We start from the raw sequence: 16,535 nt of genomic DNA on the forward strand, positions 1-16,535 counted from the left end.
AAAAGACGTGCATACCAAGAGACAGAAGGATCTTATTTCAGAAAATTAAAAAGTGGAAGAAAAATCTTGCAAAAGAAAAAAATGTGTGGAAAATGAGGGAAATAAAATGTAAGATAGAAAATGCAGAACAAAAGATTATACAGTCGAAAGAAAATGAAAAAAGGGACTTAGAAGAAAGGACACTTCAAAATATAAAAAGAAACCCCAAAGTACTCTACTCCTATGCAAAAAAGATGAATAAAAGGAGAATAGAAATAGGCCCTCTAAGAATTGAAGGACGGCTAACGAATGAAAAAAAGGAAATATGCAACATATTAGCAGAAAAATATAAGAGTGAGTTCACGCCAAGAATTGCGAATGAGAATAATGAAACAGAAATGAGAGAAGAAAATGTTGAATATCTAATGGATATAGATATTAATGAAGCAGATATTGTCACGGCTATAAACGAAATTAAAAATGGATCGGCAGCCGGACCAGATGGAGTTCCAGCGATTTTGTTAAAAAAAACTGCAAACACTATCGCGAAGCCACTTGCAATACTGCTAAGACAGAGTATAGATATGAGCGAGATATATGTTAAACATAAATTAGCTTATATAACCCCTATCTTCAAAAGTGGATCAAGACTAGAGGCAAGCAATTATAGACCTGTTAGTCTAACATCACATATTATGAAAGTGTATGAGAGGGTAATAAAAAAGAAAATAATGAACCATTTGGTCAAAAATAATTTGTTTAATATGGGTCAACACGGTTTCGTACCTGGAAAAAGTACACAGACCCAACTGATAGCTCACTATGAAAACATATACAATAATATGATAAATGAAAAAGACACAGATGTGATCTATCTAGATTTTGCAAAAGCCTTTGACAAGGTAGACCATAACATATTGGAGAAAAAAATGAGAAAGCATAATATTGTGGGAAAGATAGGAAAATGGGTAAAAGAATTCCTGCAAAACAGAAAACAGATAGTGGTTGCAAATGACGAGAAATCAGATGAAGCCCAGGTAATATCTGGTGTGCCCCAAGGTACGGTATTAGCTGCACTGCTATTTGTTATTATGATCTCAGACATAGACTGTGATGTTGAAAACTCCGTAGTGAGAAGTTTCGCCGATGACACAAGAATAAGTAGAGAAATTACTTGTGATGAAGATAGGAACTCACTACAAAGAGATCTAAACAAAATATATGAATGGGCGGAGATAAATAGGATGGTATTTAACTCCGATAAATTCGAATCAATAAATTATGGAAACAGAGAAGGAATGGTGTATGCATACAAGGGACCTAATAATGAGACAATCACAAACAAGGAAGCAATTAAAGACCTTGGTGTAATTTTAAATAGGAATATGTTATGCAACGACCAAATAGCAACACTGTTGGCTAAATGTAAAGCAAAAATGGGAATGTTATTCAGACACTTTAAAACAAGAAAAGCTGAACACATGATTATGCTTTACAAAACTTATGTGCGTAGTACACTCGAGTACTGCAATGTGATATGGTACCCACACTACCAAAAGGATATTGCGCAAATAGAGAGTGTACAAAGGTCCTATACTGCTAGAATAGAAGAAGTTAAGGACCTTGATTACTGGGAAAGACTGCAATTTTTAAAACTATACAGTCTAGAAAGGAGAAGAGAACGCTTCATGATAATACAAGCATGGAAGCAAATAGAAGGAATTGCTGAAAACATCATGGAGCTTAAAGTATCAGAAAGAGCAAGCCGAGGTAGATTAATAGTGCCAAAAAGCATTCCAGGTAAACTGAGAAAGGCGCACAGGACATTAATCCACTACGCACCAGCATCGATAATGCAGCGACTATTTAATGTGCTGCCAGCTCATCTAAGAAACATATCAGGAGTGAGCGTAGATGCGTTTAAAAATCAGCTCGATAAATACCTAAGATGCATCCCAGACCATCCAAGACTGGAAGATGCAAAATACACCGGAAGATGTATTAGCAACTCTCTGGTGGATATACGAGGTGCCTCACACTGAGGGACCTGGGGGAACCCAAACAAAAAATAAGGCAATAAGGCAATAAGGCTCTCCGTAAGAAATAAAACCTTAGTTCACATATGGCAACTTGAGTCTAAGAAGGAAATTAACATGGATATTGTTAGTTGTGGCGATAAATTCCTGGCTTCAGGAGGTTCGCGAAACAAAAACACGGCATTCAATTACAACAGCTGATTCTCTCTCTCTCTCTCTCTCTCTCTCTCTCTCTCTCTCTCTCTCTCTCTCTCTCTCTCTCTCTCTCGTGTTATACTATACTTATAAATAGATGAAGAAACCAAAATCGGTTTTCTTAAAGTGTCAATTAATACAAAACGAAAAAATTATACCGTGTATACAGTACATCCATTTCAATCATAGTTTAAAATACGGTATCCAATTTCGTCAGCAAACCAATATTTTTTAGGAAACACCATTCTATTCCAGAAAATTTTTACTCTTTAAATAGTCAATTGCGTTATAATAAAACACGTACTTATGTTTTTAAATTTCGGGTGTGTTTTAAAAATTGAGTATTGCTGACTTCTTTTTGTTTTACTTTTGGCTGTGATCACATCAGCTGATGTCTAGCTTCCGCTCTCACGAATATGCGCGTACGAATACGTTAACAAAGAATTGTTTACACCATTTCTTAATTTATTCAAACCATCAACACAGTTAATATTACATAAGCACCAATGTGTTATAACCTATCATATTTATTGTTTAGTACATTTAACACCATCTTTCTCTCTCTCTCTCTCTCTCTCTCTCTCTCTCTGTTACATCGAACATAATAGCGGTAACCTAATTGTTTGACGACTTTAAAAATAGGCCTAGTACTTTCTTCTTCTTTTACCTTTTTTGCATATGGTTCCATAATTGAGGTGGGTACAAGTTGACTTATAACTGAAGTTAGGAAAAGTATTTTGGATATGGAAAGGACAATTATCTTTCGTAACAGTTTAGAATTATCGTAAATTATCATTCTGTCATTAGCGGCAGTTTGCTATTCTGGATTAAACGCATAAGGAAACAAAAGTTTTCCAGCTTTGCTACGAATTTAGGAATTTATATGGATACGATAAGTAAAATATTTGTAATAACAACGTTTACTAAATGTTTGTAATATCATTAGTTATCACTTTGACCATGTGTGTTTATTGCGTTCGTTTGTTTATTGTGATCGAAGATGGAGCGTAAACAAATGGAAGGTTTCCGTTTCAGGCGGCGTCATAAAGAAAAACATTATATAAATGGAATTCATTTCATCTATTTGGAAGTTCTAAGAAAAATTAAGTAGAACATTGGTAATAACAAAATCAACATATAATCTATACTTGGTAAAATTGCTGTCGGTTCAAAAACTGACCTATACACAGATGTATAAATGCGTCTGTTTCTTCGTTGTGATCAGAGATAAACGTAAACAAAACATTGGTTGTCGTTTTCTATTGTGCTTTTTAGCGTGTTTAGGAAACGCATGATATAAAATCGCCTTTATTTTGATAATTCTGGATTTTCAATCATACAACAAAAGCTAGTCTATAGAGTGATGGTTTTGCTATTCACCAGTTGTCTTATACAATAGATATGACAAACATTAAAATTTGTCTGTATTTTGGGTCGTGTTATAACTGGAAATATATGGTGTTTACACCTATCCTGGTTGTAATTTTAACCATTTTTCAAGTTATTAGAACTTTAAAGTATATCAAATGTTTGATTTATTTACAAGAACAATTTGATATTATAAAGAAATACAGTACTGTATAGTACAAAAAAAGTATTGGAAATGGGTAGTAGACACATTTGAATAGGCAAATTGCTGGTTGCCATGGCCGCAATGGAATTATTTCCGTTAGTTGTGTGTTTCGAAATATGCGATTTTCCATTTATACGAGGTCATTAATCGACCAAATTCTCGCATAATTCGGGACCCTACTGTATATATATATATATATATATATATATATATATATATATATAATATATATATATATATATATATATTATTACTAGCCTAGCTACAACCCTAGTTGAAAAAGCAAGATGCTAAAAGCCCAGGGGCTCCAGCAGAGAAAAATAGCCCAGTGAGGAAAGGAAATAAGGAAATAAATAAATGATGAGAATAAATTAACAATAAATCATTCTAAAAACAGTAACAACGTCAAAACAGATATGTCCTCTATAAACTATTAACAACGTCAAAAACAAATATGTCATATATAAACTATAAAAAGACTCATGTCAGCCTGGTCAACATAAATACATTTGCTCCAACTTTGAACTTTTGAAGTTCTACTGATTCAACTACCCGATTAGGAAGATCATTCCACAACTTGGTAACAGCTGGAATAAAACTTCTAGAATACTGTGTAGTATTGACTCTCATGATGGAGAAGGCCCGGCTATTAGAATTAACTGCCTGCCTAGTATTACGAACAGGATAGAATTGTCCAGGGAGATCTGAATGTAAAGGATGGTTAGAGTTATGAAAAATCTTATGCAACATGCATATGAACTAATTGAACAACGGTGCCAAAGATTAATATCTAGATCAGGAATAAGAAATTTAATAGACTGTAAGTAGTTTCTGTCCAACAAATTAAGATGAGAATCAGCAGCTGAACACCAGACAGGAGAACAATACTCAAAACAAGGTAATATGAAAGAATTAAAACACTTCTTCAGAATACATATCCCTTTCTGAGAAGAGATACCTTGATGGGTGAAAGGGTTTGTACATTACCATGATCAGCAAAGCTATACTAGTCAGGGTCACCCATACTAGGTTGGTTTGCTATGCGGAATCAGACTAAAATCTCCCATCATCACCAATCTCCAGTGGAGAGCATAGTGATGAAAACTGGCCAAAACCCAGAAACAAATAATACAGCCACGTCTCAGCCCCTAGTCACCACTGGACTACAACCTTTGGAAACTGAACCTTGCAAAATACAATGTCAGGACTCTCTCTATTGAAGATCTTGTTGTGTTAAGGTAGTAGGTTGGCCAGTGTACCAGCTACCCATTGCGATACTACCACTAGAGAGTTATTGGGTCCTTTGACTGGCCTGACATATTACATTGGACCTCTCTCTCTGGTTACAACTCATTTTTTCTTTGCCTACACATACATCGAATAGTCTGGCCTATTCTTTCCACATTCTCTGCCCCCATACACCTGACAACACTGAGCTTACCAAACAATTCTTCTTTGCTCAAGGGGTTAACTTCTGCACTGTAGTTGTTCTGTGGTTACTTTCCTCTTGGTAAGGGTAGAAGAGACTAGCTATGGTAAGCAGCTCTTCTAGGAGAAGGGCACTCCAAAATCAAAACCAGTGTGCGCTAGTCTTGGGTAGTGCCATAGCCTCTGTACCATGGTCAATCAACTGGGAGGATCACCCTGCCTTTAGAGAATCCTTCCTCTTAGAAATCTACGAGTCGACCTTATCTAGAACTTCTGTGGCCAGAATTGACAATGGAAGTTCTAGACAAGGTTTGGTGCCCCTAAGTGCATGGCATAGCCTATCAATAGCTGCTTTCCTTCACTTAGGGAGAGTAAGGGGCCTACCCAAGACCATTGACTCAACAGACACAAACCAATACCTGAAGAAAAGTGGATGCTGACTTGTCCTCATTGGTATCTGGGGCTTTGGGTCATGCAGGCTGAGTGAGGACACCGTTAAAAGAGTTAGTTAGGATCGGAAGCCTAGTCTTCCCTCTCAGACACTGTACCCAGATGGTGTAGGGAGAAGTCGAGAGACAAATATGCCTCACACTCCTCTCTCCTTGGAGAAGATCAAGAACAAGAGGATCTGTTCCCATTACCCCTTCTAGAATCTGGTCTAGAGCCCGAGTCATGATTTCCCAAGGAAGCCCGAGAATTCCTTTCTGGCATGTGAGAAGATCTATTCTTTGGTTCCGACCTAAGATCCTTCCTTCCTCTGAGGAGTGAAAATTCAGTGAAAGGGCAAAGGGGACTAGATGGGAACCTTCTAATATCCTGGGCATCAGGAGACTCAGGATCTGAACAGAATCTATTCCATTCTGAATGAGACTGAAGAAGTTCCCTACAAGGAAGTCCTCGACTCTGAGGAGAGAGAGAGAGTGAGGTTGACACAAATTCGATCGGGGACAAAGGACAATTGTCAACAAAAGAACCTACAGTACTCTGGGTGATATTGAACCAAGGATAAGGGTCACCCAGAGGAGTAAGTGGATGCCGACAGTCACAACTCCAGCCAGTAGTCAGGAAAGTCTATGGGATAGACTTGCAGGTCATAATTATAAGTGTGGTTGAAGAGCCCGCGCTCTAGCTGTTACACGCGTCAAATCTTTCCTTAAAGAGGGTTCATAATTGTGCTTGTGCTTTATCTTGGACATGCATGCTGCAGGGGCAAATCTTGAAACTTGAGAAGCAACTGTCTCTCTTAGCAACATGTGGAGTTTTGATGCATGTCTAGGTGACACGGAGTGTAAGGAGTCGCGTGATAAGCGCTGGCGGTTACCGACCTACTCCAAACTACTAACAAGCAGAACACTCGGGTGGAGGAATAGCTGGCATCAGTGCCACGTGCATGATACCACCAAAGGATCAGGAGAAGAGGGATTGTCTAGTAGACACAGGTGAGTTATTTGATGTGTGCGCCAGGAGTACTAGGGTGCTGAGGTGTGACACTGCGGTCAAGCCTGCGCGCGTGTTGAGAAATATGTTGCTTGTCAATATTGGGATCCAAGTGAGAAGCACATTTCTCAAATACAGGTAGCAGTCGCATCTCAGAGGGAGGGTGCCCGGAAGGCATGCTAATACTAGGCATCTTCCCTCCTCCGGTCTCATGACGACACACAGAGGTTGGTGTGACAGCATTTGTCCTCGAGGGCAGAGCCTGAGAAGGAGAGAGACTCTGCTCTCTGCTCTCAAAGTGGACCAGGGCAGGTATGCATGGTCGCAGGATGGCGCAGACACACATACACACACTGAAAAGAAGAAGACAAAAAGATTAATGGCAGTCCAAATATGCGAGGAGGAAGAGCGGCAACAACTGTTCTCCATCCAAGCCAAAAGCAAAGTGAAGCAGTCACAGGTGTGTGAGTGAGAGGGGTAGCTAGCTACCCCCTAACCCCGCTAACTAGCGGGATGGGTAGTTAACCCTAGCTAAATTTGAATAGTTCGTCCTTTCAGCGAGTAATACCCCTATCAATATCGTAGGTTTGTATTCCAGTTACGGAACAAACATAAATTTGTTTTAGTAAATATTTCCTCTAAACATTTTAAAATTATATGAAGCTTGTTTTTTAACCAATGTTAAATAAACAAAGAGGTAAGTGATGGTCATCAGTATTCTTATTACTTATATCTAAGAGAAAAAAAATTAAGATTCCCAAAGCCTACCCATAAAAGGCAATAAAACACGAAGGGGCTTAGTGTGATTTCCGGTAAACTAAGCAAGCTCGCAGAGACTATATCTAATATGCCACAATTAAGTGGACTTTTTGAGAAAATTTACATGAGTAAAATGTCTTAGAAAGGCCTCAAAATTGAGATACCAAAAGGTTATTTTATGTATAGCCATTATTTCTATCAGTGGCCTCTAAATGTTAACTATCAAATCACATTACGTAGTACTGACCCAAACTTTCCCTCTGCTTTTCAGGAATGCATATCTGTAATTTCATTACAGTCTATTAATTTAGTATAAATTCTACCTTATTGGGTATTTACACTCCAACTGTGAATATCCTTTATGTTCTGTCATTTTCCTTGATTTCTTTCTATTTTTTTCAAATATTTTGTGCTGGATATTGCAGGTCCCATAAAAATTTTGGCATTATGCAGATTCCATTAAATATTCTATGAAGCTTAGCAAAGTCCCTTGAAATAACAATGCAAATTAACAAGGATTCAATGTTGTTTGGTCTGGATTAGTGAGCTTCAACTGTACTTTACAACAAAATAAACCATCATTACAAAAAAAAATTCTAGAAGGAATACCAATGAAACCTTTATTTAGAATAACTACCTTGAAATGCAAAAATCAAACACTTGAAGGAAGAAGAATGGCATTAGATGGGATGGCTGACCACGGAAGGCTCCATAGACCAAGAGAAGTGTCACCACAAAGGTACAGAGGGTGATGAAAAGAGCTACATTCACTTCATCTGTAATGACAAAATACAGTTAAATAATGCTTCAGCCAGTAAAATGAAGCATAGCACATCAAACAACTATGAATTATTGAGCAATCAATACAACAAATATCAATGGTTGAATACCTTCTCATTCATATACTTTTTTATATTAAAACCCCGCCTTCAAAATGTTTGTTGAATCATACTAGCAATGGAATATAATAACCAAATTTATTTCTATACTCACCTGTTTTTTTAAGGATACTCTAAACATTTAGAAAATAAAAAAATATCAATTAATTCAACTCTAAATTTTAAATAACATTACCAGCAGCCACTATACGATTAGAGCCTAGCAATCTGGTAAGAATGCGAGGATTCTCAAGGAAAATGTTTAGCAAACTCTCCAACATGATACGATATGCTATTATGAGGCACCGGTCCCCGCTCAGTAGCTGTATACGAGAATTGTAACTCTTGGAGATATTATTTTTTAACTAACAATTATATGTTTGATTTGTATAGTCGGGCCTCGTTAATCGCGGTTTTTGCGGCCAAGGAAAAAAAAAAAAACTTTGTATGATTGTTTACTCAACATTAACAATTTGATTTCTAATTAGTTAGCAACAGCATTGTGATGACCAAAAACAATGCATTACATTAATAGGTAAAAATTCTCATAAAAATTGCAATAAAATTCAAACTGGGCCATGATTTCAAATAGCTTGCGCTCCTTCAAACTGGGTGCACTGCGCGCCACTACCTATCTCAACACCTAGTTGATCCTAGCTCTCTATATACAGTGTATATCCATTTATTGAGGTAAAAAAAAAATTACAGCTAGATTTGAAATAAACTGGACTTTGATTAAACTGGTGTTTCACTTAACTGTATCCAATAATAATGCATGTAATATTCACATTTTACTATTGTATTTATAATTAAAAACATAGCGAATTATAATCTCATGCATTTTTTACATTCGAATCAGCTGACCAACCCTGCATAGTCCGTCGTCAATCTCAATTTTTGGATTAAATAACCACCTTATTATTACGGCATTCTACCGAAGGATATTTCATATTTACTAAAAGATACAATTATTACTCGATCTATCATTTTCCAATTAACATATTAATTCCAATAGTTTTATTTGAAATTCTTCTCTATTTTATTTACTTGTACTGGGAATTGAATTGCTTAACGTTAAAAGGAGTTTCATTCATGTCACTGATGCACGATATTTTATAATTTTAAGCTCTGTGGTGCTTGATTATAAAGCCTCAATAGAGACTTAGCAAAGAAACAAAGATTTCATCTATTACCCCCCCACACACAGAGAGAGAGAGAGAGAGAGAGAGAGAGAGAGAGAGAGAGAGAGAGAGAGAATGATTTGAAATTTTCTGGCATCCTTACATCAATAGAGAAATTCTCTCTCTCTCTCTCTCTCTCTCTCTCTCTCTCTCTCTCTCTCTCTCTCTCTCTCTCTCTCTCTCTCTCTCTCTAAAAATATTCAATTTTGTTTAGGAAGCATTATTGCATTTTAGATAATTACGATTATTTAAATTGTTAATTGAGCTTTAATAAACGGATTTTGAGCGTAGCGAAAAATCTATTTTTGGGTGAGATAGCCATGTCGTCCTGATGGAAGTTCCTTCATAGGTAGCTTCCTAGGTATATTTGACTACAGTGATATATCCCAGAGAATTTACCAAAGGTATCCAGAATTCTAACTCCTGGAGCGAATATCCCTTAAAATTTTACGAAGGGATATCGCGTAATATCAGAGGACGTATTCTTGACACGTCTCATGGCTATCTACACCCCCAATAGAGCTTTCACTACAAGGGGAAAGAGAGGCAAGAATAAGGTGAGTCGTTCCAGAGACATCGCTCTCGACGAGTCACTACTGCTCTGCAAATAGTGCGCCTGTCCGCCACTGCGAGGCGCCACCGTCATTCTTTGTAGCTTTGTAGGTGTTGCAGATACAGTACTATAGGGAGGGATTCATTATTCTTTTGTCCCAAAAGAGGGTGGGTCCATCAGGACGACATGGCTACCTCACCCAAAAATAGATTTTTTGCTACGCTCAAAATCCGTTTTTTGGGCTCAGGCCATGTCGTTGTGATGGAAGTGTACCAGAGCATTAATGTATCTGTGGATTTCCAATAGTGCCGTTCATCTCGAGCTAAATCTTTCCTCTTCGGTCTTTAGACCTAGAGACACTTGATGTTACCGTTATACATCAATCAGCTGATCATGAAATATGTCAGTGCTTCCTGCCCCCTACAGGGAAGAGTCTGGGTAGACTCGAGGAAAAAACCCGAGGATTGTGAGTTCAAGGAACAATCTAGCAAACAGTTTGTATATTAGTGTCAACATATACGTAAAGCATAGTCTGTACTAGGATGGGATTGGTTTGGGCAGATTACTGTACCTCCCGGTTCTGTCGTGAAGAGACTGACAGGTTTATATATGTGTAGGAACACCTTAAACAGTAAAATGAACAGTCTAGTACAACAAGATCTTACCTGTTTGCTTGGAACACCATGAATCTTAGTTCTGGTATTGACTTAAATATCAAAAGAGTCAAGGATGCTCTGACTTATACATTTAAAGAAATATTTGTTGCGAAAGAGACGCAAATATTCGTTCTATTGTTTATTACAAAATACAAATCATGGTTGTAAACAATTACAATGTACTGTATGCTGAATAATTCTGCATACAAGCATAAACGGTAATAACAGGATAAAAAGGGTTTGCCTGAAAGGGAAAACATTAGCCACTCAAGGGAAATATGAAGTTTTGCTATACAACCTGTTGTTACTAGAAACACTGTGCATATAAGAATGCCTGGCACTTGTGTCAGTTTATTATGCTTAATGTCACCTGTGTAGGGAGAACAGTCTATAGTGTTACCACTTAAACACAAAATTCAACACGATATGTCTTACGAGTCTATCGTGTACACCCTTCACTATAAGTCCCTAATAGTGTACTGTTCTTCGCAGTAATCAAGCAGCGGGTTTTATCACACTGCCCGCCGCCACCACATGAACTTTAATTTCTTGTAATTGCTTCGCGTAGTGCTTGAAGAAGACCCTCAATGACTTCCATCCAGTATAAGCACAAAGACTTTCAAACGACATCGTGGGTGATTTTCGCCATAGTCTGTTTCAAGGATAACGTTGAACCGGAAGTCTTTCCCCTGAAAAGCTGACCTCCCTTAAAGTCTGAAGTTCAACAAAGATAGATCTTTAAGCATTCCACTGGGCAGAGGGATGCTTCTTCGTTCAGAGGGCAGATTCTCCAGGGACCCCACCTTTTAGTGGGCAGCTCGTTCTTGGCGAGAAACATTGGGTCCGGAAAGAGGTTCAGTTCTTCATTGTCTGTGAACTGAATGTGGCCATCATCCCTCGAGAGGGCCACTATTTCGCTAACTCTGGCTCCCGAGGCTAGTGCAAATAAGAATATCACCTTCTGAGTCAAGTCTTTCAGCGAGCAATCCTCATTATTCAGGGTTGATGCTAAATGAAGAACTTTGTCCAAAGACCATGAAATGGGCTTAGGAGGAGCTGCGGGCCGAAGTTTTGCGCAGGCTTTAGGGATCTTGTTGAAGATTTTGTTGGAAAAGTCTACCTGGAAGGCATAAAGTATTGGTCTGGCCAGGGCGGATTTACATGTAGTAATCGTATTGGCTGCTAAACCTTGTTCATGAAGATGGATGAAGAAGGACAAACAGAAGTCCGTAGAAATCTCCTTAAGTTTCTTCACCTTGACAAAGGCCACCCATTTCTTCCAGGAAGACTCATATTGTCTTCTTGTTGACTTTGACTTGTATTCTTCTAGGAAGTTGATACTGTCCCTAGAAATCCAAAACCGTTTCTTGACCGCTAAGGCGAGAAAATCATGAGATGAAGGTTCTGGGTTTTCACTGATGAAGCTGAGACAGTCAATTTCTGCACTTGCCGAGTCACAAATGGGTCCGGCAACGGGATCAGTTTCAGGCGTAGTTCCGTTACCAGGGGGAACCAAACGCTGTTGGGCCACTTGTGGGCCACTATTACTGCCGTCCCCCGAAAGGATCTCAGTTTGTCAAGGACTTTCAGCAGAAAGTTGGTTGGAGGGAATAGGTAGATCTTGGACCATCTGTTCCAATCTATGGACATTGCATCCATTGCTTCCGCTAGAGGATCCTCATACGGGGCTACATACCGGGGAAGCTTCTTGTTGTCGCTCGTTGCGAAGAGGTCTATCTGCAGTCCTGGGACTTTGCGTAAGATGAAGGAGAACGATCTTGCGTCTAGGGACCATTCTGACTCTATCGGTTTGGTTCTGGATAGAGCGTCCGCTGTCACATTGCGGAACCCTTGAAGGTGGACTGCTGACAAGTGCCATCTCTTCTTCTCCGCTAGGCGGAGGATGGCTAGTATCACTTATGTGAGGCAATCTCGAGCCCTGTCGATTTAGGCATCTCATTATGACTTCGCTGTCTAGAACCAGACGGATGTGGATTGAGCAGCGGAGTTTCAGTTTCTTTAGGGAAAGAAAAACTGCCATGGCTTCCAGGAAGTTGATGTGGAAGGTTTTGAAGAGGGGAGACCAGGTTCCTTGAACTTTCCGATGGTGAGAGTGACCTCCCCACCCGTCTTTCGAGGCATCCGTGTGAACGGTGACTGACGGTGGAGGTGGTTGTAAGGGAACCTTGTTCTTTAGGTTCTTGGCCTCCGACCATGGCTTGAGTAGGGATCGCAGACGATTTGGTGTCGGTCTTTTTAGATCTCTTTGAGCGTTTGATGTGTATTTTCTCCAGACTCCTGATGCATCTTTTAATTGTGCTCTCAATACTGGATCTGTCACTGAGGCAAACTGGAGAGACCCAAACACTCTCATGTTGCCTTCTTGATATCCTTGCGGATCGAAGAAGGCTTCTGACAGATCCCGCTATCTCTTTCCGTTTCTTTGATGGAATGGAAAGGCAGTGCGACTGCAAGTTCCAGTGGACACCCAGCCACTGAAACTTCTGAGCTGGAGACAGTCGGGATTTTTCCAGATTGATCTTGAATCCCAAGTGTTCCAGGAACTGGATCACTTCCATGGATGCTTGCCTGCATTCTTCTTCGGATGCTGCCCACACCAGCCAGTTGTCCAGGTAGGCTACCACCTGGATTCCTTTTAGGCGTAGTTGATGAATGACTGCATTCACAAGCTTGGTGAATACCCTTGGAGCTATGTTTAGTCCGAAGGGCATGGCTCTGAAGACATACTGTCTTCTTTGTAGTTTGAATCCCAGGTAGGGGGAAACTTGACGGCTGATCGGAACGTGCCAGTACGCATCCGTCATGTCTATGGAGACTGTGTATGCCCGTTTGGGCAACAGGGTCCTGATGTGTTGAAGCGTCAGCATTTTGAACTTGTAGTTCACTATGAACGTGTTGAGTGGTGACAAGTCTAGAATTACTCTGAGCTTTTCCGAGTCCTTCTTCGGAACACAAAATAGCCTTCCTTGGAATCTGACAGACTTCGCCTTCCGTATAACTCTTTTGTTCAAGAGTTCCTGATCATATTCTTCCAATATGGGGGTTGAGTGTTGGAAGAATTGAGGGAAGGTTGGTAGAGTTGAGCTCTAACTCCACCCTAGTCCGTTCTTGATTAGGCTGTGGGCCCAGGGATCGAAGGTCCAACGATCCCGGAAGTAGAAGAGTCTCCCTCCTACCGGTAGCATATCACTTTGAGTGCTGGGAGGAGGATTTTCCTCCTTGGCCACGTCCACCCCTGTTGCCCCTACCTCTGGAGGGGTGTCTGGAGGAGCCTCGAAAGGATCCTCGAGACTTCAGCCGAAAGGTCGTAGACTGTCTTTCAAACACTGGGGTGAACACCGGTGACTGAGTCGCCAGGGTTTGGGGCACCAGTTGGAAGGTAGTGGGTGATTGTGCCACCATCTGGGGCACCGTGGCCACGGGAAGCTGCTGTTGTTGCTTAAGCCGAGAGGGCACTTTAGGTCGTTTTGATCTATTCTTCGGCTGGGGACCCTCGTCAGCTGAAGATTTCCTTTTGGAGGACAAGCCCCACTTGGAAAGGAGGTTCCTGTTTTCAGTGGCGGCTTTGTCCACGACCTCTTTGACCACTTCACTTGGGAAGAGGTCTTTTCCCCAGATGTTAGAAGCCATCAGCTTCCTGGGTTCGTGCCTCACCGCAGCCGAGGCAAACACGAACTCTCTGCAAGCCCTTCTGGCTTTAATAAAGTTGTACAGGTCTTTAGTCACTGTCGCCAGATGGGCTTTGGCGAAGACCATGTACATGTCCGGGGTATCTGGGATGCTTGCCATTGTCTCCAGGCCAGTCTGCAGAGACAAGGAAGCGGCTAAGCGTTCTTTTGTCTCCTGTTCCCTACGCAGGAGAAAGTCCGACAGCTTGGGGAGGTCTTCGCCGAACTGTCATCCGGCAATATCTGCCTCCAGCTTCCCGACTGTGAAGGTGTTGAGAACATCCTTCCAGTCCGCATCGTCTGATGGGAAGACAAGGGAGAAGGGTCTACACTCTTCCAGTGTAGGGCACGGTTTCCCTGCCTCAACTGCCTTTAAGGCTGTCTTGAGCCCTTTGTCCATAAAGGGAAAGGCACGTTTAGGATCAGCAATGAAGGACGGGTGCTTCTTGCTGAGAGCTGGCACCTTAGAGCTAGTATAGGCCCTCTCTTTTAAGGTGGTGATATATAAGGCCTGAGCCTTAGAGAGTTCAAGGACAATCGTTTCCTTGGGCTCTGTCTCCTCTTTGGATGCGGGTTCCGTCCTGAGATGGACGTAGCAATCCGGGTAAGCCCCGCTGCTGGGCCAGAACTCAATTTCCTCTACAGGGACGGTACCCAGTTTATCCGAGAGGATGATCTTCCCGCCCGACATGGGCATGTGCTCTGCGTACCTCCAAGGGTTAACGTCAGAGAAGGCAGGGAGATCCTTAACGTTTAGCTTCTTCGGAGCCAAACGTGCCGCAACCAGTTGATGCATTTCGGTCCGAAAAGAGGCCTCCTTCTCGGTCGATTTCTGTTGCATGTCCTGCACCATGGACAGCAACGAGTGCAAAGTACTCGTGATCGAATACAGTTGGGGCGCAGTGGAGGAAGTAGAAGGCACCGGTTCATTCCCTGTGGCCGATGACACCGAAATCGTATCGGCTTTCTCAGTTTGTGGTTCAGGTGGAACTTTATCCGCCTGATCCAACTCCTCCACTAGGAGATTGTTCTCGGTCTCCTCTGAGACAACTGACATGTTGTCTTCTAGTTGGATGTTCTCTAAAGCATCCGAGACATCAGATTCTACCGGAATCTGCACTAGGGGAATCTCAGGTTGAGCCTGGGGAATAACTGCATCCGAAGATGCCCTAGGAAAAAGACAAGCCCTCATCCTTTCGTTAGGAAGGTATGGGCCAGAAGTATTCTTCTGGAAACCCCTGACCCATTTACACAGCTTCTCCCTCGCTGCGTCCCTTGACTCAGTGGACTTTTGGTCATCAAAAGCCTCTTTTACCAGGTTGTCACAAACGGTACATACCTGCGGGTCCCAATACTTGAGAGCCCCCTTGGTGACTGCGCAGCGAGCATGGGCCCTGCACATGTCGTGGCCGCAGAAGTTCTTACTGTGGACCCTGCAAAAACTATTCCCACACTCGGGATGCTCCTCCTGTAAAGAAAGGAAAAGTCTATTAGTATTCAGTGAAATTCTCAAATTTCAACATACATATAATATGTTATATTAGCTTGGATAGGATAAGCTATAAGTAGGAAAGACACCTACATATGTTTCCTGTTCAGTCAAATGCTATGACCTCCTCCAATATTGAAAGCAGAATTCTTAAGAATTTTTAGGGGAAGATGATATCCTATGATATAAGTGTATCTTAACACAATCTTCCAGTTTCAATAATGGGGATTAAGGACAATAATGGATCATAAACATTAAAGGAAGAGAGAATGGCTCTCTTATATGTGATGGTCTCACAATAGGCTGCCCATGAAGCACCTTGTAGGTTGGAAAAACTTTTGCTACAGCACTGACTGTTTGGTAACAAGTTGCCAGACTTGTCAGGCCTGCCGGCACCTGCCGGGCCTACCGGCGTCTGCCGGGCAGGCCGGCCTATTCTGGGCTACTGAAGGCAATTATTGTCTTCATAACATTGAGTGATAGGCCGCCGGCCACGGCTCTGCCGGCCGGCAGACGAGGATCCTTCCTTCAAGGGGACCCAAGGCAGTCGGCGGCAGAGGACCAGGAATGGATGGCCGGCTGCCGGCCGGCAACTCAGCGGCCAGCAGTCGGTTCCCGAATGTCCAATGTCTTTGGCCCAGTATGAAAGTACGCGAGAAAGAAAGGATGGAGGAAGGCAAGG

At 41.3% G+C, this 16,535-nt stretch overlaps 1 protein-coding gene across 5 annotated transcripts in view; it reads right to left on the minus strand.

The window, feature by feature from the left end:
- The window catches only part of LOC137625616 (lysosomal-associated transmembrane protein 4B), a 117,327-nt gene that overhangs the window by 24,652 nt on the left and 76,140 nt on the right, over positions 1-16,535 (minus strand). For all 5 annotated transcript variants that reach the window (XM_068356543.1, XM_068356540.1, XM_068356535.1 and 2 more), the window contains one exon: positions 8,045-8,183. In XM_068356543.1, coding sequence (XP_068212644.1) covers positions 8,045-8,183 — 139 coding nt within the window. The remainder of the gene's footprint in view (positions 1-8,044; positions 8,184-16,535) is intronic.

Source organism: Palaemon carinicauda, chromosome 2, assembly GCF_036898095.1.
Source record: "Palaemon carinicauda isolate YSFRI2023 chromosome 2, ASM3689809v2, whole genome shotgun sequence".
Taxonomy (NCBI): Eukaryota; Metazoa; Arthropoda; class Malacostraca; order Decapoda; family Palaemonidae; genus Palaemon; species Palaemon carinicauda.